Source organism: Gorilla gorilla, chromosome 9, assembly GCF_029281585.2.
Source record: "Gorilla gorilla gorilla isolate KB3781 chromosome 9, NHGRI_mGorGor1-v2.1_pri, whole genome shotgun sequence".
NCBI classification, from domain to species: Eukaryota; Metazoa; Chordata; class Mammalia; order Primates; family Hominidae; genus Gorilla; species Gorilla gorilla.
In genome coordinates, this window is record NC_073233.2 from 78,249,702 (window position 1) to 78,274,380 (window position 24,679).

Consider the following 24,679-nt stretch of genomic DNA (forward strand, 5'->3'; position numbering starts at 1 on the left):
AATTGTGATGTAAAATAAATAAGGGGAAATTAGTTTACAGTAAAATGTTTTGTTGTGTAAATGCTTGGGCATGACAACACTAGAAGGCATAAGGCCCGATTTGTGTACTTTCTGATAACGAATGTTTGGCTTTAAGAGAAGATTGTCAGAAGCTATTACAAAGAAGAATATAGCAACACAAAAGAAGAGGTGACTCTGCTGGATAAAAATGTGTTAGGATAGGTAAAAGCAGACCAGTCATTTATACATAATAAGAGAAAAGGTAAATAATGAAGTTAGAGATAACATGCCATTCATATTATAGATTGTCACCTGGAGAAAATGAGGAAGTACTATAATCTCACAGAAAAACCCCTAAGCCTTCTTTGTTTCCAGTGAAACGTCAGAATCATTCCCTGAGTCATGACAGACTCAGAGGAGCAACAGGGTATCACAGAAAACGTATTGCTTCCCACCTCTCCCAGCAGATGGCCAGACATGCACCCAGTTGAGTACATGAAGAGATTTTGGAGATTCCTGTATGATAGGCAATGGCGAATGGAGAATGGATCTGAAAAAAGGGAAAATTAACCTCAAGGTTTAATAACACACCAGGGTGGTAAGCCACAAGGAAACAAGCATTTTATTATGTTGCTGGCCTACTGGGGATAATTTCGCAGTATCTTTTAAATTACAAATTCCCTTTGACCCAGAAATTCTAAGGTTTTATCTTACTGGTATAGATGCACAGGTATAGAATGATGTATTTACAAGGTTATTCATTGCCATATTATTTATAATCGCAAAAGATTGGAAGCAGGAACATAAACCTCATCAGTAGTTGAACAGTTAAATTATGATTCATATTCTTTGTATGCCAGGAAGCTGTAAAAAGGGAGAAGGATGTTATGCACTGATATGGAAATATCCTTAACTGAAGAAAAGCAAGAGCGAAGGAATAGATTTGCTCATATATGCATTAAAAAATCTCTAGATAAACAGGAAAGGCACAACTTTAGTTACCTACTGTGTGGAAGAGTGAACAGGGCTGAAAGGGAGATTTCTCTATATACACCTTTATTACTGATCCAAAAAAATTAAGTACTTTTTCTAAAGATGTGTGTAAAAAAAAGAAAGAAAAAGGTCTGTTAGGCTGGGTGTGATCGCCCCTGTAGTCCTAGCACTTTGGGAAGCCATGGCAGGAGGATCCCTTGAGCCAGGAGTTCAAGACCAGCCTGGGCAACATAGACAGACCTTACCTCTACAAAAAAAAATTTTTTTAAATTAGCTGGGCATGATGGTGTGCACCTGTGGTCCCAGCTACTTAGGAGGCTGAAGTGGGAGGATTGGTTGAGTATGGGTGTTCAGGGCTGCAGTGAGCCATGGTTACAGCTCTGCACTCCAGCCTGGGAAACAGAACAAGACTTTGTCTCCAAAAGCAAAGAAAAAAGCTCTGTCCTAATCCCCTTTCCTTTGCTGCTGCTACCACTGTTTTTAAACCTTGTTAGGGCCAAAATGTATTTAGAAATATGGGTTATACACTGACCTTAGTGATGGCTTATTTATTTATTTATTTTGAGACGGAGTTTTGCTCTTGTTGCCTAGGCTGGAGTGCAATGGTGCGATCTCGGCTCACCGCAACCTTTGCCTCCTGGGATCAAGCGATTCTCCTCTGTCAGCCTCCTGAGTAGCTGGGATTACAGGCATGTGCCGCCACGGCTGGCTAATTTTGTATTTTTAGTAGAGACGGGGTTTCTCCATGTTGGTCAGGCTGGTCTCAAACTCCCGACCTCAAGTGATCCACCTACCTCAGCCTCCCAAAGTGCTGGGATTACAGGTGTGAGCCACCACGCCTGGCCAGTGATGGCTTTAGACTGTCAAGTTCAAACAGGCATTTTCTGATTTCATGCTTTGAAGACAGTTTATGATTCATTGATTTTTTGGCACATGCATAGGTCTATTAAATATTTGAAATTGAAAAATATTTTATATTCCTGTAAGCATGATCAATGCCAAAAGTTACATACTTGCTCTATTGGGAACTTTGAAAAATACTTTAAATATAAACTGGATGTCATATGTTTGTATTTTGTTATTTTCTAGTGTTTTAAATGTATCCGAAACTCTTAAGTGAATATTCTTTTAAAAAATTGATCGCAGAGGCTGGGCGCAGTGGCTCACCCCTGTAATCCCAGCATTTTGGGAGGTCAAGGTGGGAGGTTTGCTTGAGGCCAGCAGTTCAAGACCAGTCTGGGCAACATAACATCTCTTAAAAAAACAAAACAAAACAAAACAAAAAAACCCAACTTGAACACTGTGGTGCACGTCTGTAGTCCTAGCTACTTGGGAGGCTGAACCTAGGAGTTGGAGGCTGCAGTGAGCTATGATTGTGCCACTTCACTTCAGCCTGGGTGACAGGGCGAGACTCTCTCGAAGAGATAAACAAATGTAAGAATAAAAAGGTGATTGTAGAAGGCTTTCATTTCTGTTGGAATCAAGGGTTTCTGCCCTTTATTTATTTTTATTTTGTTGTTTTGATTCTGCCCCTCCCCTCAGGCTGTTTAAACATGTTAATTAGAATGTTTTTTCTTTGGGTTTTTTTTACTAATATATACTTGAATTCTGAAGTATATGAAATATACATTCTCAGTAATATTTCAGGTTGTTTTGAAACATACATGCTAACTTTTTTTTTTTTTGAAATGGAGTCTTGCTCTGTCACCCAGGCTGGAGTGCAATGGCACGATCTCTGCCGACTGCAACCTCCGCCTCTCGGGTTCAAGCGATTCTCCTGCCTCAGCCTCCCGAGTAGCTGGGATTACAGGCATGTGCCACCACGCCTGGCTAATTTGTATTTTTAGTAGAGACGGGGGTTTCTCCATGTCAGTCAAGCTGGTCTCGAACTTGCGACCTCAGGTGATCTGCCCGCCTTGGCCTCCCAAAGTGCTGGGTTTACAGGCATGAGCCACCATGCCTGGCTGCTAATATTTTTAATTGTCTTGCTTGCTTATTCTATGGAATTATATGTGTTTAAGTATTGAAACGCTAACAACAACCAAAAATAGTTTGGTTTGCTCTTAGCAAAATGATAAAAGTACAGGAAGCAAAACTTAGAAACTCCCATGAAAAAATCCCAGTTTTGCCTAAAAAAAAAAAAAGTTTTCCAAAAAATAAAAAGGAATAAAGAGGAGTGGAGCTACCATATGCTACAACATGTCCGACCCTTGAAAATACTATGCCAAGTGAAAGAAGCCAGGCACAAAAAGCCACATAGTGTATGATTCCATTCCTGTGAAATGTCCGAAACAGGCAGATCCACAGAGACAGAAAGCAGATTGGTGGGTGCCTAGGGCGGAGAGGGGAGGGAGGGTCGGTGATGATTGCTGATCGGTATGGGGTTTTTTTGGGGGGTGACGAAAATGTTTTGAATTAGATAGTGGTAATGGTAACACAGCATTGTGAATATACTAAAAACCACTGAATTGTACACTTAAAATGGTTAGGATGGAGAATTTTATGTGACCTTTATCTTGACAAAAATTTTAAAACATAAAAGCAATATGGTCATAAATTTTTTGAATGTATATTCACATCAGTATTTCAGTTACTATGAAGTAATGCAACTCCCTTCAGAGTCAAAACAAAAAACAAGTTAAATCATTAAGGATAATATAGTTTCAGAGCTGATGGACCAGATGGATTATAAATTGTGTTTATTATAAAGTGGCTGGCAATGCCACTGTAGCTGGTGAAGAGACCACGTCTTGAATTAAGGTTTCTCAGGTTTGGCCTTCAGTGATACTGATCTGACGTTTAGAAACACACAAATGCACCCTCCTTAGTTGCTAAGCCAGAAGTTAAGAGAGAGGCACAGTGCATTTTTATTTCATCCATGTACTTTTTTTTTTTTTTTTTTTTTTTTTTTTGAGACGGAGTCTTGCTCTGTCGCCAGGCTGGAGGGCAGTGGGGCAATCTTGGCTCACTGCAACCTCTGCCTCCCGGGTTCAAGCGATTCTCTTGCCTCAGCCTCCCGAGTAGCTGGGACTACAGGTGCGCGCCACCACGCCCAGTTACTTTTGGTATTTTTAGTAGAGATGGGGTTTCACCATGTTGGCCAGAATGATGTCCATCTCTTGACCTCGTGATCCGCCTACCTCAGCTTCCCAAGGTTCTGGGATTACAGGCGTGAGCCACCACACCCGGCCCCATGTACTTTTCTAAAAGCACTAAGGGCTTTTTTCCTCTTTTTCTCTTCCAAATGAAAACCGCACTCTGTTTTTGTTAAGTTCAAGCTGCGGTTGGTAGTGGTGAGCTCCTTGTCATTTAACGGAGACTGAACGAGTTCTGGAAGACAGGACCAGGTTTGAGGGCCAAGTGCTGTTAGCTGTCCATCCACAGGCCAATGACCCAGTATCGGGAGAGCAGAGAGGCCGAGGACACACTGGTTCTTAGGAGCGCTCAAGGTTGTTCACCCTTGGGAGCAGTTTGTGAGCAGTGAAGGCAGGAAGGCAGGCCATGAGCACCCAGGAAGCAAAGGCAGAGAATGCAGACATTCTTGGAGGATTTTTGTTAGCAAAGATAAAGGCTTCGGGAGGCCGAGGTGGGCGGATCACCTGAGGTCGGGAGTTCGAGACCAGCCTGACCAACATGGAAAAGCCCCGTCTCTACTAAAAATACAAAATTAGCCAGGCGTGGTGGTGCATGCCTGTAATCCCAGGTACTCCAGAGGCTGAGGCAGGAGAATCGCTGAACCTGGAAGGTGGAGGTTGCGGTGAGCCGAGATTGGGCCATTGCACCCCAGCCTGGACAGCAAGAGTGAAACTCCATCTCAAAAAAAAAAAAGATAAAGGCAAGTGCAGGGTAGGCTAGAAATCCAGAAAGTTGTCCATAGACTGACAGTGATGAGGGCGTGTGTGATCATTTTCCACTTCATGCGTCGGAATGCACACAACTGCTTTCTTCAAACTGTTAACAGTACTGCTAAGAACTGAATTAACAGTTGAGATATTAAGTAACTTTATTTTAGCCATGTGGCAAAAATCAACCAGTCCATCACAGGCCAAGGATTTGCATTTGAGGAGCAGACAGAGAGGAGGTGTTAATGTGGAAGGGGCTGCGGGACACCTGCTCTCCTGGGTTAGAGGGCTGGTGGCGATACTGCCTTTCAGTTGAATGGCACTTTTGATTGTTACGGTTGTGGACCATGGGTAGAGTGTAGCTGTCTTTGCACACATTTTGTAGATACATAAACCAAAAGGAATAATAACTTAAGTGACATGTTTGAGGTTGGAAGGGTCAGTTCGTTTCAAACATGGAAGGACAGTGAGTCAGCTTTTTTTCTTTTTTTTTGAGGCAGGGTTCACCTTGTCACCCAGGCTGGAATAGAGTGGTGTAGACACAGCTCACTGCAGCTTCAGCCTCCTGGACTCAAGCAGTCCTCACACCTAGCCTCCCGAGCAGCAGGGACTACAGGCATGCACCACCACACCTGGCTATTTTCTATATTTCTATTTTAGAGATGGGGTTTCACCATGTTGCCCAGGGTGCTCGAACTCCTGGGCTCAAGTGATCCTGCCTGCCTCAGCTTCTCAAAGTGCAGGGATTACAAGCGTGAGCCACCACTCCTGGCCATGAATTAGCATTTTGTTTGTTTTGAGACAGGGTCTTGCACTGTTGCCCAGGCTGGAGTGCAGTAGTGTGATCATGGCTCACTGCAGCCTCGACTTCCTGGGCTCAAGTGAGGCTCCCACGTCAGCCCGCAAAGTAGCTGGGACTACAGGTGCGCACCACCACACTTGGATCATTTTTGTATTTTTGGTAGGGACCAGGTTTCACCATGTTGCTTGGGTTGGTCTCAAACTCCTGGCCTCAAATGATCCTCCCACCTGAGCCCCCCAAAGTGCTGGGATTACAGGCAGGAGCCACTACGCCTAGCTAGCGAATTAGCATTTAAAAAATATATACTTCCCGATTCCCCCTACAGGAGTGTTGATTCAGCAAGGTGAGGCCCAGGAGTCTGCATTTGAATCAGCTCCACAGGTGGTTACTGTGCAGCCAGTCTGTACTTCCCGTCATGCCTGTGCTGCCTCAACATCGTGGAGCCTTCGTATTTTGCTAACTCGAGAGCCCAGGTGTGCAGTGCATTATTTTTCCTGATAGGCAGCATTCTGGTTTTGTGAATGGGTGTGCCTTTGGTCCCATTGCCATCATCTATCTGGGCTGCGGACATTGACTGGGTTCCTCCTGGGTGCCCAGCACTTTGTCACAGGTCCAGGCTTCTGCTTTTCAGAGTAGAGTGGGGAAGACAGCTGGACATGCAGCTGGGAAGTGAGGAATGCCGGGGCTGGGGGCGGGTGTGACCACCTAGCAAGGGGACCTGTCCATGCCCACGTGGGAAGTAGAGGAGGCCTCTGCAGGAAATGGCCTCAAGCTGTGAACATCAGGTAAGTGGGAGCTGGTCAGGGAAAGGTGGCAGCTTCAGAGGTCAGAGGGAACAACCGTGGTGTGGAGGGCCAGCAGAGGAACAGACAGCATGTTGAGCGAGCTGTAGATTGCTGTGACCGATGTGCTGTGAGGCATGAGGTGAGGAGGGAGACGCCGGAGTCAGAATGGGCCGAGCTGACTTCTAGAGCGGCCACTCTGACCTCTCTTCTGTGTGCTCATGGTGTCACCTGATAGAGTATCAAGGACTGGATGAGACAATCCATGTTAAGTGCTTAGAACAATGTCTGGCAGATAGTGCAACAGAAGTGTGTGTTATGACTTCTCATTTGGGTTGGAAGTTATTAGGGGGGCTTTGGGCTTGACCTTAAGGGCAATGGGAAGTTACTGAAGGATTTTAAGCAGGAAAGTCAGAGTCTGATTTGTTTAGGAAAACATAGAGAATGGATCCGAGCGGAGAAAGATTGAAGGCAGGGATGAGTTAGGCAGCTTTTTTAGTAGACCAAGGAGACACAGTGGCTTGGATAAAGGAAGCTGGGGCAAGGAGGTAGAGGAGTGGGCAGTTCTGGAAGATATGTGTGTGAGGGCGAATTAGGGGTCCTCAGCCAGTGGTTACTGTGGAGGAGGAGGCGATGTGATGTCTCAGTGTCTGACTTGGACAACTGGATGCTGATGTCCACTGCGTGAGAGCTTATGAGGAATTGGGAGCTTGGGCAGGAAGATGATGATGAGCTCAGTGTGGACAAAGGTTTTTGAACCTCCAAGATATCTTGCCTGTAATCCCAGCACTTTGGGAGGTGGAGGCAGGAGGATCACTTGAGCCCAGGAGTTTGAGGCCAGCCTGAACAACATGACAAACCCCCATCTCTCCAGAAAATTAGCTGGGCATGGTGGCGCGTGCCTGTGGTCCCAGATACTTGGGAGACTGAGGCAGGAGAATCACCTGAGCCTAGGAAGTCAAGGTTTCAGTGAGCCGTGATTGCCCCACTGCACTCCAGCCTGGATGAGAGATTGAGGTTGTGTCTCAAATAGAAATTTTAAAAAGTGCGGTTGGGCATTTGCCTAGGGTAGGTGATTGAAGCCACGGACACCGGCCGGATCAGGCAGGCACACTGCATAGGGTGAGCAGCAGACCGGAAATGTGGAACCCCAGGAGCACCAGCATTCTGTGAATAGACAGACAGGAAACAGGGTGAGGTGAAGAGATGGGGGTGAACAGTCAGAGGCTACCCAGTAGGTGAGGACTGGAGCTGGCCTTTGGGTTTAGCAGAGGAGAGGTGGTGAGTGCCATGGAAGCAGCAGGCGCTGGAGACAATTGCAGTGGTGAGTAAGGGGGCAGGAAACAGAACTGAAGACTGAGACGACGCAGGCTGGGGAAATGTTTCTGAACAAGTTACGTGTCCATGTGGACACCGTGTATTCTGGTCATGTCCTTGGGTTTAGCATTAAAGACAGAAAGGAGGACTGATCTTTTTTGTTTTTAATACTAAGCAATACAGACTTAAAAATTAAAACAAAAAAAAATTATCTTACTTCCAACTCTCATTCCCAACTGTAGTGGGTAACCAGCATCAGCAGCTTGGTGTGTATCTTTCTATATTTTATCTTATATATACTTGAAAAATACATAAAAGCGTGTGTTTGCTTTTAACCAAATAGGATCATATGGAAATGCGGTTCTGTACTATGTTTTTTTTAACTCAATATTTATGTGGTCCCTAAATACTAGGTATGGGCATACAGTTTTTCAGCATGTATTTCTTAAAGAGAAACTGACAGGGAAAATAAATAAGATATTGTATTAGTCCGTTCTCACACCGCTATGAAAAAATACCAAGACTGGGTAATTCATAAAGGAAAGGTTTAATTGACTCACAGTTCCGCATGGCTGGGGAGGCCTCAGGAAAGTTACAGTCACAGGGGAAGGCAAAGGAGAAGCAGGCACCTTTTTCACTGGGCGGCAGGACGGAGTGCATGCAAGCAGGGGAAATGCCAGACGCTTATAAAATCATCAGATCTCGTGAGACTCACTCACTGTCACGAGAACAGCATGGGGTAACCGCCCTCATGATCCAGTTACCTCCACCTGGTCCTGCCCTCGACACATGGGAATTAGGGGATTATAATTCGAGATTTTGGGTGGCTTCACAGCCATATCAGATATATTGGAACTTTAAAAATGTTTATGTAATCTGTTATACGCAAATAGTGTCCAGTGATTGAAAAGCCAGTGCTACTTCAGTCACAGTGGCTTTGAACATGTTTAGAATTCAGTGAGATGAGGAGACCAAATTTTTATAAAATTTATAAAAATGTGAAGTTTGTGGTCTTCTTTTCTAGTGTCCCCCTGTCCCCCTTTTATCATTAGGAGTGGTCCACCCTGCCATCTATCTATGGACTGACGGGCAGATAGATATAGATGTTTATTAGCATACTTTTAATCGTGGCACCAGGGTTTCAAAACATGATTTGCTCATTCATTTTAATATATAAACTTCCAATTTTCTTTATTTCAAATTTGACATGCTTTTAAACCTAGACTGAGGCGAGTAGCTTCTACTGCCTGAAGATCACAGTGTGAGCTCTGCATGCCGGTTTCTCATGTCCTTGTGTCCATTTATTAGATGTCTTTTTGACTGAGAAGACACAAGACTTTGCCTTCTGTGAAGTTCTTTTTTTCTGTTTTTTTTTTTTTGGTGGTAAAATACATGTAAGATAAAAATACCATCATAACCATTTTTAAGCACCCAGTTCACGGCATTAAGTATATTCACATTGTTGTGCAACCATTACTGCCACGCATTTCCAGAACTTCCTCATCTTCCCAAACCGAAACTCCATCCCCATTAAACACCAACTCCCTATCTCACCCTCCCCACCCAGCGTTGTCCAGACACCTACCATTCTATTTTCTATCTCTATGAGTTTGACTGCTCTAGAGACCTCATGTAAGTGGAATCCTACAGTGTTCTGTCTTTTTGTGACTGGCTTATTTCACTCAGCCCAACATCCTCAAGGTTCACCCATATTGTATTATGTGTCAGAATTTCCTTCCTTTTTTTTTAAATTTTTTTTTCTTTGAGACAGAGTTTGGCTCTCATTGCCCAGGCTGGAGTGCAGTGGCACAGTCTCGGCTCACTGCAGCCTCTGCCTCCCAGGTTCAAGTGATTCTCATGCCTCAGCCTCCCAAATAGCTGGGGTTACAGGCATGCACCACCACGCCTGGCTAATTTTTGTATTTTTAGTAGAGACGAGGTTTTGCCATTTTGGACAGGCTGGTCTTGAACTCCTTGCCTCAAGTAATCTGCCTACCTTGGCCTCCCAATGTGCTGGGATTACAGGCGTGTGCCACCGTGCCCTGCCAATTTCCCTTCCTTTTTATGGCTGAATAATATTCCACTGAGTGAAGTTTTATTTCATTTTCAGCAAAAGGTTAGTGAAATGTTGAAAAGCAGTTAAAAAGCAAAACAGAACTATTGAAGGAGATTATAGAGAATAAGAGATGTGGAATTGTAACATGTTATGGCCAAGTAAAGAAAACGGGAAGAGGAAAGGGTAAGGGGTGGGGCCCAGGCACCCACATGAGGTTGGGGACCATGAGGCTCTGTTGCCCCTTTCCCACTGGCGATGGGGCTACTTCGAGGCATCGGGATGACGGGAAGAGGGCCCAGGCACCCACGTGAGGGTGGGGACCATGAGGCTCTGCTGCCCCTTTTCCACTGGCGATGGGGCTACTTCAAGCCATCGGAATGACGGGAAAAGATGGATCACTTTTGGCAATAAATGTCACATCTGATCTTAACTTGAAATTGACCTGATTGTGGCTTTTGAGTAATAATGTCTGGTCTATATAATATGAACCTGTTAGCCAGATCTAAACCTTTCGTTCAGAAATGATAAACATCAGCATTATCAGGCATTATGTGAAACCAAGTTCTTTAACTGATTTGTGTTACTTTCTGTTGTCTCAATCCTAGATAATGTCAAATAGAAATACGTATTTGCATTCCTCAGATTTATATTTTAAATGAAAATATTCCGGTAATTATTGCATCTATTCTATTTCAGAAAATACTTGACACTTTAATTATTAAATAGAATGTCACTTTAAACTAGTGGTATATTTGACTTACAGTATTTTTAAACTTAACATTTTTTTTCCTAAATAGGAAAAAATGTACACTGACAATTAGATTCCTCTGATGTAATAAGGTAGATCATTTATTGCACATATTTGGGGTTCCTACTATTTTTTTTCCTGCAATAATAATGCAAACAGTACATACAGGAACATGCTTTTGGGATCTTAAACTTTGGAATTTCCCGTCTAATGTTTACCTAAACTGCTAAATTTAAATTTGCTTTGATATATTTTCAGTTGTTGGATTCTTCTGAGCAGAGAGAAAGGTTTTTTTCTTTAAGTGGAGTAATCATGAATGTCTATGAATTTGTTTTCTACTGTAGCCACAGCAGTATACCATAGAATAGTTTTGGTAGTTGAATATATTGGGAATACTTACATTTAACCAAAATAATAGAAATTCCCTGTATTCTCTTTGGTTTTAGAGGCAAATCTAAAATCTGGAAGTTGAAATGAGGATAGTTTGGGGCTCTTAGGAAAACCTTAGGGAAACCGTATGAAACCGAAAAAGGCTTGCTGCTGGTGCTGGAAGAGTGACAGTGTGCTGGGGAGTTTGTGCGTGAGTGAAGGTGGGGTCAGTTGGGAGCCTTCCTGTTTCTGGATGGATGGTCTGTGCAGTAGTAACTCAGGCTGCATGGTTCTTGCATCATCTGAGTTGTGAAGTGCTCTTCCTCCACTTCCAGGTCCTCCTTGTTATGAGGACTTAGGCTTTGACTAGGGCTTTCATTTAAAGGTGACGAAATTTGTTCATAATAGACTTTTAAAAATAAAACACCGATATTTCACCTTCCTGGGACTGACAGTCCTAGGACCCTGCCACCTTGTCAGGATTCTTCATCTCCCCTACTGGTCCATTATTACCCTCCCAACCCTGCCAGACTTTCAGCTCCCTTGCCTCTTCTACTTCATTGCGCTTACCTGGCAGAAACCACCCCATTCAGTCCATTCTCCATGCCCATTCACCTCCAGTGACCCGCAGAGGCCCTAAGTGCTGCCAGCATCTCTGTTAGTGCATTCCGCCCTCTTTCTTCTACGCGGCATGCTGCCTACCCGTCCTCTCTTCTAGATGCCATTTCATACCTTCTCCCCTCCTATCTTCCCCAAATGTAAATGCAGAATGATGACATTGTGTTTGTTTTTTCTGTTTGAAATTGGAAGAAATCAGAAAAGAAGTTCCACCAACTCCCACCACACCTCTGGATCTGCACCCCATGTCGTCTGCCCTCTTTCCCTTTACTGCGGGTGATCTGTGTGCCCCAGAAAAGGTCAGCCTCTCCTCTTAGTCACTTGACTTACCTGCTTTCAGCTGGACTCATCAGTTCCCACCTCCCCACTGGATTCTTGCCCTCATTATGCAAATGTCTGTCTCATCCTGCAAAGGTCTTTCTTGACCTCATATCTTCTCCAGCCACTGCACTGTTTTTCTTCCCCTTTACTGCAGAGTTCCTTGGAAGAATTTTCTGTACTCCCTGCTTTACTTCCACTCTTCCCATTCTCTTTGAACTCAGTCCAGTGAGGGTTTTGACCCGCCACTGCAGCATTCTGCAGATGTCACAGTCATCATCGATCTCCATTCCAGCAAGTCCGACCAACGAGCATCAGTCAGCTCATTTGATCCACTGGCATCAGTGAATACAGTTGATCATCCTCCTGGAAATAAGGATCTTCAAAGATCTTGAAGGGTTTCCTGGTTTTCCTCCTCCTCCCTGATTGCTCCTAGCCTCTTTTGCTGATGCCCCTCAATGAGACTGTTGGGGGTTGATCCCCATCTCTTCTCACCCTCCACCCAGGGCCTCACTGACTTGCATGGAACAAAATGATTATCCCCATTTGCAGTCTCTACAACACACCCAAAAACTCCAGACTGTGAATTGCGCTCAACTGTCTAATAACCATTTCAAATTTAGCACGTCCAAACCCAAACTTTTACACCTTCCCTTCAAAACATACTCTTCCCGTAGTCACTCCCTTCTCAGGAACCAATGACTCCATCCTTCACTTGCTCCCGCCAGAATCCTTGGAGGCATCCTCGTGCCTTTCTTTCTCTGCAATCTTTGACCTGTCAGGAGCTCCTGCTGGCTCTGTGGTGAACAGGTCCAGAGTCCCTGCTTCTCACCACCTGCGGTGAGCCCACCCTGGTCTGCTGCATAATTGCAGTCATTTCTTACCCATCTCCCCACTTCTGGCCTCACCTTCTCACAGGCTGTTCTGAAGACAGCATCCAGGGGAATCCTTTGAAAACTGGTGAAGGGCACGGCTCATGAGAATCCTTACTTAGGCTCTTTCTTTTCTCTAATATTGATCTTAGTTCAGATCCTCATTAATCCCTGGGATTATTGCAGTGAACTCACTGCTGATTTCCCAGTCTTAATCTCCTCCAGCCCAGGGGTAGCAGTGCTTCCAGCGACCTTTCATTGCTCCAACAAACCCATTTTGAGCACATCCCTTATGCTAATGACTGACTGAGACTTTACCAGTTTTGCCCCGTTTTCTGTTCAGAGTCCTCAAAGCCTGTAGATAAGGTGATTTCTATAGCCTTCAACATTAAATCCAGGTTTCATGCTGTGTGCTGTTGTTCTCTGAAGGGCTGCCCACTTATGACCTCACCTGCTTCCTCCATACACGCTGCCCATGCCCCAGCCCTGCTGAAGCCCTTGCTTATCAGATACCTTCTGCTTTTGTGAAAGAGGCTCTCACTGGCTATACAGCATGTTCAGAATTCAGCTCAATTCAAGTGCTGTGTCCTTCAGCAAACCTTCCGAGAAGCACTCCCACTTCCCATCATGGATGGCTTCAACTCAGCTCCCGCAGTATCCTGGTCACCTCTCACCCAGAGCACGTACTGCTCTGAGGTTCCTGCCAGCTCGTCTGTCTGTTCTTTAAAGCATCCTGAGGATTGGACAAGCTCTATTTCTGTGTTGCTGCAGCGGCCAGCATAGACGAGATATGCACTATTTCTTGAAAGAACTGTAACGTCCGATCGAGGTGGAAGCACTCAGTTGTGCTTTGATGCATCTCCCCTCCAAACACAGCAGTGAAAAGGTACAATTTAAGTAGAGAAACAAACCAAAAAGCATAGCCAGCCCCCCAAGCAAGAGAAATACCCTTCAGTACACAAACAGACTAGAAACCTAGCATGGTAAGCCTGAATTGACTGGATTTCACTGGCCACTGAGCCGCAGGCTCCAAGCAGGCAGTGTCAGTAGGAAAGTGGGTTCTTACAGGGGTAAGGGTAACAGGGACTAAAGTGTTCAGTGGAGTTAGAACTAGATGTAGCTACTTTTTTTTTTTTTTTTTTTTGAGACGCTCTCGTCACCCGGGCTGGAGTGCAGTGGTGTGATCACGGCTCACTGCAGCCTCAACCTGCTGGGCTCAAGCAGTCCTCCTGTCTCAGCTTCCTGAGTAGCCGGGTCTATGCTACTGGGTCTACGCATGGTGTGTGCCACCATGCCCGGCTAATTTTTTATGTTTTGTAGAGATGGGGTCTCACTATGTTGCCCAAGCTAGTCTTGAATTCCTGGGCTCAAGCAGTCCTCCAACCTTGGCCTCCCAAAGTGCTGAGATTACAGGCAAGAGCCACCATGCCTGGCCTTAGATAGTTTTTGGAGCTGGAGTTAGATAAGGTTTCCCCATCTAAGGCAATTCTCTGCTATACAGATTGGGGCTCTACTGGCAGTTGTGGTCCTAGGGAGGTAGAATGCAAGGCCTGGGATGAGTCATGCTATTCCATGGTTCTCTACCAGGGTCTGCACTGTTGGTGACATAACCACGCAACAGAATCCTGCATCACCATGGAAAACCTAGTTCTGGACGGAGGCCTTGGAAGGCTCGGAGGGCAACAACCACAGAACACTAGTGCTATGGGCTGAATACTTTTGTGTTCCCCGCTCTGCCAAAGTCATATGCTCAAATCCCACTCCCTGGTTTCACTGTATTAGAAGGTAGAGCCCTTGGGAGGGGATTAGGTCATGAGGGTGGACTCCTTGTGAATGGAATAATGTGCTTAGAAGAGACCCCATAGAGATCCCTGGTCCCTTCCATCATGTGAGGACATAGAAGCTGGCAGTTGGGCCCTCACCAGACACCAAATCTGCTGATGTCTTGCTTCTGAACTTCCAGCCTCGAGAACTGTGAAGAATGAATTTCTGTTGTTTATAAGGTAATGGGAGTTAGTTACAGCAGCCTGAATGGACTGAGCCACTAGACAGGGAGGAGAGCACCAGCAACAGAAAACCTGTCACGATGAGCCCGAGACCCCAATTCCTCTATGCTCGAAGACCTCTAATACACATCCTCACAGAGCTGATGCCTTACAGAGCTGTGCATTTACTGCATCCGAAATTTAAGGACAGTCTGGCAAAAACTGTCAAAATAAGTATGTTTAAGATGCTTAAAAAGATAAATTAGCATCCATGAAGACAAACAAGAAATTTTCCAAAAGGAAACAAGAGCAAGAAGATATGACCCAAAAAAGAAAAAGAAAAAGGAAGAAGAACTTGAAATCTAGTAAATGAAAAGGATATTAGCCAGGATGATAGACTCTGGACCGGACATAGTCAAAGACAAAATTAGTGGATTGGCAGTTACTTCACAAAATTGACCCAGACGACAGGGACAAGATGGAGGGGCACAATGATAAAATTCAAGGTCCTGAATTCAGGCAAGCCTGGAGCCGACTCTGTACTTTGACTTGACAGTTATGTGCCATATTATGGCTATTTATTAATTATTATTTTTTGAGATGGAGTTTCGCTCTTGTTGCCCAGGCTGGAATGCAATGGTGCAATCTCGGCCCACCGGAACCTCCGCCTCCCGGGTTCAAGCGATTCTCCTGTCTCAGCGTCCTGAGTAGCTGGGATTACAGGCATGCACCACCATGCACCACCATGTCCAGCTAATTTTGTATTTTTAGTAGAGACGGGGTTTCTCCATGTTGGTCAGGCTGGACTCGAACTCCCGACCTCAGGTGATCTGCCTGCCTCGGCCTCCCAAAGTGTTGGGATTACAGGTGTGAGCCACCGTGCCTGGCCTAATAATGGCTTTTTAACTGAAGCTAGTTTGAGTCTGTTTGCTTTTTGCCTGCAAGAGAAATAATTTTTCCTCACGTACGAACCCCTTCATGAGATGACAGTGTTTCGTTAAAGTTAGGCATTAGATGATCTGACAGTCAGCTAGAGTTAATTATCAGAGAAGTAAATCGGTATTTGATATGATTAATATTGGCACATAAGAAATCTCTGAAACTTAGGAAACTTGATGGGAGGACATGGACAGAAGACCGGTCTACTCGGTGGCCTGTTCCTACCCTCCTCCCGCACGCTGCCCAGCCCAGGGGCCCGCTTCTGAATGCTGCTTTCGATCTCTGAAGAGGTTTCAGCACTTACAGATCCTTACCAGGTTTTAAGCCACATTTGGGTGATCTTCATTAGTATTGTTGGCATTTCTTTGTGTTTGCAAGTATGCACTGAAATACTGAATTGAAGAGCTATTCATGTTCTTTAGCTAATTTTATGGTCTCAGGAGCAGCCTTGTCTCCAAAACTCACTGTATAATATGTTTATAATATCTATATATATTTAATTGCAATAAAATATACTAACATAAAACTTGCCAGCTTAAGCAGTTCAGTGAATGCTAGATTCATGTAGTGGAATGTGCTTGTGTCCCCTCCCCACCCCCGCCGTGTTCAGCCTCTGCTGTTACTCCCCAGCCAGGCGCAGCTTTGGATGTGTCCACAGTCACCCTGCTGCTGTCTTCCGCTCTCTCTGACCACACTCAGTTCTGAGCCCCACATATGTTTCTGTTGTCTTCAGCAGTGCCCTGGGATAATTAGAAACCAATTCAGTGAAATTGTGGCTAATTCTAAGAAACAGTTTCTGAAGTCATTTTAGGAGATTTGTTCCTACTCTGGAGGGCTCCTGCAGCAAGAATTCTCCAGCTCTCCCTGCTGACTAGCCAGCCGCAGTCCAGGCTGTGCCTCCATTAAACCTACACCTCCAGTTGCCTTCACTAGGACCTCCATTGCTCCTAGGTTTAAAGAGAGTGCCCTTAGGTTTAAACGTCACCAAACTCGTTTCTCCCTGAATGACGCCCCTGGTCTTATGGCGGCAGCCAGGGCCCTCTCAGCTTGTCACTCCAGCCCTGCAGCTACCGTCTTACAGAGCCAGGGCACAGCTGATCAGGACCCCCAGTATTCTCAGCCTGCCACACTCAAAGTTGAGCCTCCATTCCAGAATGGAGGCTGGACAGAGGTAGGAAGGCCCACTTTGCCCATGACTCCACTAGCCAGGATGCAGCATCAGCACCACGTAGCTGGGGTGGGGTGGAACTGGGGGAGAGGGCACTACATTATCAGCTGCAGCAGTCTGGAACAGAGTAGCTGCCTCACTGACCTGGAAAGGGGAGGCAGGGAGCAGTCTTGGTTCAAATACAACAGACTCTGGCCTTTCTTACTGAATTTTCAGTTGTTTGCTGTGAACCCTTAGAACGATCTCCAGAGTCTTCGAGCAGTTGTTTTCTTACAATGTTCACCTGTTTTCCTTGGGAGCAAGCAGGTCAGTGGAGCTTCTTGTGCTGTCATGCTAGAAGTTGATTACCCACAGTAGGGATTCTTGCAGAAGAAATATTACTTTAGAAGAGAGGCTGGGCACGGTGGCTCAAGCCTGTGGTCTCAGCTACTTGGGAGGGTCACTTGAGCTCTGGAGGTCAAAACTGCAGTGAGCCATGGTCACACCATTGCACTCTAGCCTGGGTGACACAATGAGACCCTGTCTCAGAAAGAAAAAGGAAGAAAAGGAGGCTAGGACAGGGGTGGTGGCCTTCTAGGCCATCTTTCCTCTCTCTCCAGCAACTCTAGATCACATGTCTATGAGTCATTTAAAATGTCTTCATTCAGTTCATGTCAGGATCCTGTTCAGGAAAATGTTTTGGACTTCTGGCTGCTGAGAAGGTGGACTTGGATTCCCCTTCTTTCCCTGCTGTCCTTGTCCCAGGGCGCAGGGATAGAGGGAAGTCAGATGGTCTGTCAGTGTTGTGATTTGTTAGGGAATCTGTGTGGCCAGTCCATTGATGCCCTCTTTCTCTGGAGGATCACAGAGATCCCTTCCCCATAACTTGTAATGAGGTTGCCTTTGTGTGAAGACTGTGGAGCCTTGATGAAAGGCTTTCTTTAGGGGGTCTTTCTTATTTATTTAATTTTGTTTTGTGATTTTCTAGGAGTTCGCAGCACTTACTAAAGAACTCAATGTATGCAGGGAACAGCTCCTTGAAAGGGAAGAAGAAATTGCTGAACTGAAAGCAGAAAGGAATAACACCAGGGTGAGTGTGACCTTTCTGTTCACCGCCTGCCCCTGGAGCCACTGTCAGGAGGAGGGGCGCTGTGTCAAAACGAAAGGATGACCCACTCTGTCTGGCCTGAAATACTTTTCATACCTTTTCCCACTGAGCAGACTGTGATTAGTCAGCATGATCACACATTAATGGCTTGAAATTTGTGATGAGAATTTATGATATTTTAATACAATTGAGAGGAATTTGTTTTTCTGCGGAATTGAAGGGACTTCATTTTAGTGTGAGACTGTAAAGGAGTTATATGCCCCAGATTCAATCATGAAATTAAAAATGCTCTTTAACAAGGCTTTATTTTGGCCTTTTATTTCAGCTGCTGTTAGAGCATTTGGAATGCCTTGTCTCCAGGCATGAGCGGTCTCTTAGGATGACTGTGGTGAAGAGACAAGCGCAGTCTCCAGCAGGCGTGTCCAGCGAAGTGGAAGTGCTGAAAGCACTGAAGTCCTTATTTGAACACCACAAAGCTCTGGATGAAAAGGTGCCATCAGCCACATAAATCTTGGTTTGTGCACATGCTGTGTATTAGGCCAGCTTCACAAGTGTTGGTGTAACTTTTATTTTTTGAAGCTTCTTGAATTCTTGGAAATAACTTCTCTAAGAAGACAGGGTTTTGTAGGTTTAAAAAGTACTAATTGGCTTAAATGTCTTAAAATTACTAATGTATATTGATTTGCTGTTATGAATTGGGTAGTATTAGGTTGTTGCAAAAGTAATTGTGGGCAAAACCTGCAATTACTTTTGCAACAAACTGATATTTCGGGGGAAGATTTATTTTTCTCAAACTTAATTTAGAGCCATTAACAAGTTTTCTTGACAGTAAGATCAATGACAGACATTAATGGTATTTTATTATGTTATATTACACTAATATATACATTAAGTGTATATATTACACTTAACTATATATTAAGAATAAAATAAACAGTATACACACACACACAAACTCAACCCCTTTTATTTTCAGGTGAGAGAGCGATTACGAGTAGCACTTGAAAGATGTAGTTTGTTAGAAGAGGAATTAGGTGCCACACACAAAGAGGTAAGCTTGAGACTTCATCATGAGTTGAATTGGGGGTGTTTTATTTTTATCCTTTAATTATTAAAAGCAGCATAAGGCCAGGCACGGTGGCTCACACCTGTCATCCCAGCACTTTGGGAGACCGAGGCGGGCGGATCACCTGAGGTCAGGAGTTCCGAGACCAGCCTGACCAACATGGTGAAACCCCATTTCTACTAAAAATACAAAAATTAGCCAGGAGTGGTGGCATGTTCCTTTAGTCCCAGTTGCTCCGGAGGCTGAGACATGAGAATTGCTTGAGCCCAGGAGGTGGAGGTTGCAATGAGCTGAGATTGCACCATTGCACTCCAGCCTGGGTGACAGAGCAAGACTCTGTCTCCAAAAAAAAAAAAAAAAGTAAAAGAAGTATAAGGACTGTAGTTGTACATATCACATGTTACTTATCTTCCCAATTGAGGACCAGCCTATCTGAGTCATTTTAAGGACTACAAAATGATGGTTACCTAAGGACTCATCTGGCCAGTGGATAATAAATTCCATCTTTAATGATCTGGTTATTTTCGGATTGGGTAGCATTGCCATATGCTTTCTCTTTTATACTATGTTAAGCAGTTTTTAGTTGTGTTTTTCCAAAAGGAGTTTTGCTATCTTTACTTATTTCTCTTATGTAAGGTATTTTACACTCATATTCAATTTTTTGCTTTCAGCTAATGATTCTTAAAGAACAGAATAATCAGAAAAAAACTCTAACAGATGGAGTGCTGGACATAAACCATGAACAAGAAAATACACCAAGCACGAATGGAAAGGCAAGTCTGTAGGCTTTGTCTTTATTCTGTTTGATTTCATTTGTTCACAGTATGTGTCGGGTTATGTGGAAAACAGTTGCTAAAGTACCGGCTTAGAGCTGAAGTGGTCATGAAAGTTGTGTAATCCAACAGATTGCATAAGTCAGTTTTGATTTTAGCTATTTCCTGGAAGTATTTTTATTTTATAGCTCACCAAACAAGGGTATTTAAGGATTCTTTTTCCCCCTATCAGAGATCTTCTGATGGTTCTTTAAGCCACGAGGAAGACCTTGCTAAAGTAATTGAGCTCCAAGAAATCATAAGTAAGCAGTCAAGGGAACAGAGCCAAATGAAAGAACGCCTGGCTTCACTTTCCAGTCATGTGACAGAACTGGAAGAGGATCTGGACACTGCTAGAAAAGATCTCATCAAATCTGAAGAAATGAACACAAAATTGCAACGAGATGTCCGTGAAGTGAGCAATAACAAAAATTACAGTCTTGTCATGAAGTTGAATGTTTGGGATGTTTTAGTTAAATGATTTTTTTTCTCTGTTTGTCTCTTACTCTCCCAATTACTTTCAACCTTTGGATTATTGTATAAGTTATATTGAAAAAGAGAGAGTGCTGTGAAACTGCCATAAGCTACCTCCCCATTTTTGTTGTGAAATCTCCTGTCCCTGAGCTCTTCAAAGTAGAGAACTAGTCCCACTGACTGACATGGCCATGGAGTGGACGCCACACTGGCCTCTCCTACCTGTGCTGCTTTAATATTCTTTAATGTCCTTGTTTGTAGATTCTTCATCTGTGCAATTTCTAGGCTGTCTTAATTTGTTCTTATGTTCAGATTGCCTTCTGTTGCACACATACTTAGCAAGCAGATATTGATACTGGCTGTGCTAGTTCACGTAGGGCAATGTGAGTATAGTCTCTTAACTGTGGGAGGTGGCGTTGCTGGCGGTCTTCTCATTTTCTGACCTCCTTCAAGGAATTCGTGGCGTTGAATATTAATGGTCAGACAAACAATCAAGAGTGGAATTTGCTTCTACATGGGTCATCAGGATCGTATAGCAAAAATATGTCACAATATACTCATTGCTGACAAATATTTCTGCCATTATAACTGTGAGAAACTATTTGATCATGAATGCCGGGCGTGGTGGCTCATGCCTGTAATCCCAGCACTTTGGGAGGCTTAGGTGGGCGGATCACGAGGTCAGGAGATCGAGACCATCCTGGCTAACACGGTGAAACCCCGTTTCTACTAAAAAATACAAAAAAATTAGCCAGGCGTGGTGGCAGGCGCCTGTAGTCCCAGCTACTCGGGAGGCTGAGGCAGGAGAATGGCGTGAGCCTGGGAGGCAGAGCTTTCAGTAAGCCAAGATCAGGACACTGCACTCCAGCCTGGGCTGCAGAGCAAGACTCCGTCTCAAAAAAAAAAAAAAGAGAGAAACTATTTGGTCATGAAACAGTGAGGCTGAGTGCTTTCTCAGGTGCCCTTCCTGTCACTTTCTAACCTGCGCTTTGTCCCTTGTCAGGCACCTCAACCGTTGAATGTCTGCTTTTCAGTTTGGTAGTTTGACGTTGAGTAATTTCATGTAGGAATTCACCACAGGAAGAACATTTGCATGTAGTATGTCACCTAAGGTTCTATTCTTTGGCTACAGCAGGAGATTATGTGGCAGAGATTAATATGCAGAGAATTTTGAAATTCTTTTAAGACCTATCACTTTTATTTTTTAATTTTTTATTTTAACTTTTAAGTTTGGGGTACATGTGTAGGTCTGTTACATAAGCAAACTTGTGTCCTGGAGGTTTGTTTTACAAATTATTTCATCACCCAGATACTAAGCCTAGTTATTTTTCCTGATCCTCTTCTTCCTCCTACCCTCCCACCCTCCACCCTTTGATAGGCCCCAGTGTGTGTTGTTCCCCTCTGTCTGTCCCTGTGTTCTCATCAGTTAGCTCCCACTTATAAGTGAGAACATGAGGTATTTTGTTTTTGTGTTTCTGTGTTTGCTAAAGATAATGGCCGCCAGCTCCATCCATGTCTCTGCAAAGGACATGATCTCATTCTGTTTTATGGCTGCATAGTATTCCGTGGTGTATACATACCACATTTTCTTTATGGAGTCTATCATTGATGGGCATTTAGGTTGATTCCTTGTCTTCGCTGTTGTGAATAGTGCTGCAGTGAACATACGTGTGCGTGTGTCTTTATAATACAATGATTTATATTCCTTTGGGTATATACCCTGTAATGGGATTTCTGGGTTGGTATTTCCATCTTTGGGTCTTTGAGGAATCTCCACACTGTCTTCCACGATGGTTGAACTAATTTACCCTCCCACCAAGAGCAGGGAAACATTCCTTTTTCTCCACAACCTCACCAGCATCTGTTACTGATTGACTTTTCCACAATAGCCATTCTGACTGGTGTGAGATGCTGTCTCATTGTGGTTTTGATTTGCATTTGTCTAATCGGTGATGTTGAGCTTTTTTCCCCTATCACTTGTAATATTTAGACTTTGCTAACTTTAGTCATTTTATAAATAGGGAACAACTTGAAAATAGTGAATTCTGGGGGTGGAGGACAGGTATTTCTCAAGCAAAAAGTTCTGGTCCTAGCCTTAAGTGTTTGAAACTGTATAGTAATCATCTTGTAGACTTCAGGTAGTTGCATCCAATTAAATTAAACTGGTACTTCTGTTTCCATTTGTCAATATGCTTGAGTCTTGTAATTGTATGAGAGTTCATCCAACCCTTATCCTAGAAAGTGGGACTTGTATCTCACTATTGTGTCCACTGAGAGAGGCCGCACCCTGTCCTGTGTGAGACCATTTGTAGCATGAGGCAGACGTAGACTGTGTCTTCTTTGAGGACACTTTCACCTCCTTGAAAAATATTTAGATCTTTGAGTGTATATATTTTTATAATATTATGTAGAAACAGGAAAGCTTGGTCAACTGAGTGGCCAGACATAGTATTAAGAGAGACAAGTCTTTGTTAATCGTATAGGTGAATATTTATGGTATTTGAGGTAGTTACATTTTCATTCACATTTGAGAAAATTGACATCTTCATCAATTTAATTTTGAGGACATAATTATTATTATTATTTTTGAGACAGGATCTCTCTCTGTTACCCAGGCTGGAGTGCAGTGGCGCCATCATAGCTCACTGCAGTCTTGAACTGCTGGACTTGAGCAATCCTCCTGTCTCAGACTCCCAAGTACCTGGGACTACAGGGGCGTGCCACCATGCGTGGCTAATTTTTGTTTCTTTAAAATGTTTTTGGCCAGGGACACTGGCTCACGCCTGTAATCCTAACACTTTGGGAGGCCAAAGGAAGGCCAAGGAGGATCTCTTGAGCCCAGAAATTCAAGACCAGCCTGGGCGATATAGTAAGAACTCTATTTCTACAAAAAATTAAAAATTAGTTGGATATAGGGGTGTGTGCTTGTAGTCCCAGCTACTGGGAAGATTGAGGTGGAAGGATCCCTTGAGCCTGGGAAGTCAAGGCTGTGGTGAGCCTTGATTGCACCACAGCATTCCATCCTAGGTGATAGAGGGAGACTCTGTCTCAAAAAACAAAATAAAATATTTTTGTAGAGACAAGGTCTTGAACTCCTTGCCTGAAGCCATCCTCCCGCCTTAGCCTCCCAAACTGCTGTGATTATAGGAGTGAGCTGCTGTATCTGGCCTGAGGATGCTAATTGTTAATTTGATTGGAAATTTGGGATTTACTTCAGTTTTTTTCTCTCTTAAGTATCTTAATGTGTAATCGTTAATTACCTACTTTTTTGTCCCCTCTGAAATACCTAATTTAGGCCATGGCCCAAAAGGAAGATATGGAAGAGAGAATCACTACTCTTGAAAAACGCTACCTCGCTGCACAGCGTGAAGCCACATCTGTGCATGACCTCAATGATAAACTTGAAAATGAAATTGCAAATAAAGATTCTATGCATCGACAGGTAATGGATTTTATCGACCTTTGTCTGGCTTTAGTTAATTATTAATGAAGTTAAAGACCCTTTTTCTCTCACTTTCATGTTGGAAATCAAGTCCAAATATCAAGTTTTTATGACCTTAGAATATTATGTTCAAGACATGTGGGAGTTCCTTCAGTTTAGAGGTTTTGATTACATAGGATTTGATTTAACCATTTTGTCCTCAGTTTTTTCTTTTGTTGTAATTGAAAGTTAATCTATTGCTTGTTAGCATTTTTACCAAAGGAGCAGAGAGTGGCAAAGAACTTCAAGGCAATTGGCTATTTGTAACTAAATGGGAGCACTATGATACATGAATAGTATGACAAATGAAGTCTTGGTCCGATGCGGTGGCTCATGCCTGTCATTCTAACACTTCGGGAGGCTGAGGTGGGAAGATCGCTTGAGCCCAGGAATGTGAGAACAGCCTGTCTCTACAGAAAATTAATAAATAATTAGCCGGGCATGGTGGCATGTGCCTTTAGCCCTAGCTACTCAGGAGGCTAAGGAGGGAGGATGACTTGAGCCCTGGAGTTCAAGGCTTCATTGTGCTATGATTGTGCCACTGGACTCCAGCCTGGGCCACAGAACGAGACCCCGTCTCTAAAATAAAAAATGCGGCCAGGCGCGGTGGCTCACACCTGTAATCCCAGCACTCTGGGAGACCGAGGCAGGTGGATCATGAGGTCAGGCGTTTGAGACCAGCCTGACCAACATGGTGAAACTGCGTCTCTACTAAAAATACAAAAATTAGCTGGGCTTGGTGGCGCGCATCTGTAAACCCAGCTGCTACTCAGGAGGCTGAGGCAGGAGAATCGCTTGAACCCAAGAGGCGGAGGTTGCAGTGAGCCAAGATTGTGCCACTGCACTCCAGCCTGGGTGACACAGCTAGACTCCATCTCAAAAAAAAAAAGGCAGTGAAGTCTGTAGTAAGAAATTGTGTCTCCTGTGGTTTCGTAAACCATACTTATTCT

General features: G+C 44.0%; 1 protein-coding gene across 20 annotated transcripts in view; it reads left to right on the forward strand.

Moving 5' to 3' along the window:
- The window catches only part of PPFIA1 (PTPRF interacting protein alpha 1), a 113,792-nt gene that overhangs the window by 33,635 nt on the left and 55,478 nt on the right, over positions 1 to 24,679 (forward strand). For all 20 annotated transcript variants that reach the window (XM_063693296.1, XM_055356027.2, XM_019036560.4 and 17 more), the window contains exons 3-8: positions 17,777 to 17,878; positions 18,222 to 18,386; positions 18,873 to 18,947; positions 19,634 to 19,735; positions 19,968 to 20,189; positions 23,544 to 23,690. In XM_063693296.1, the coding sequence (XP_063549366.1) occupies positions 17,777 to 17,878; positions 18,222 to 18,386; positions 18,873 to 18,947; positions 19,634 to 19,735; positions 19,968 to 20,189; positions 23,544 to 23,690 (813 nt within the window). The remainder of the gene's footprint in view (positions 1 to 17,776; positions 17,879 to 18,221; positions 18,387 to 18,872; positions 18,948 to 19,633; positions 19,736 to 19,967; positions 20,190 to 23,543; positions 23,691 to 24,679) is intronic.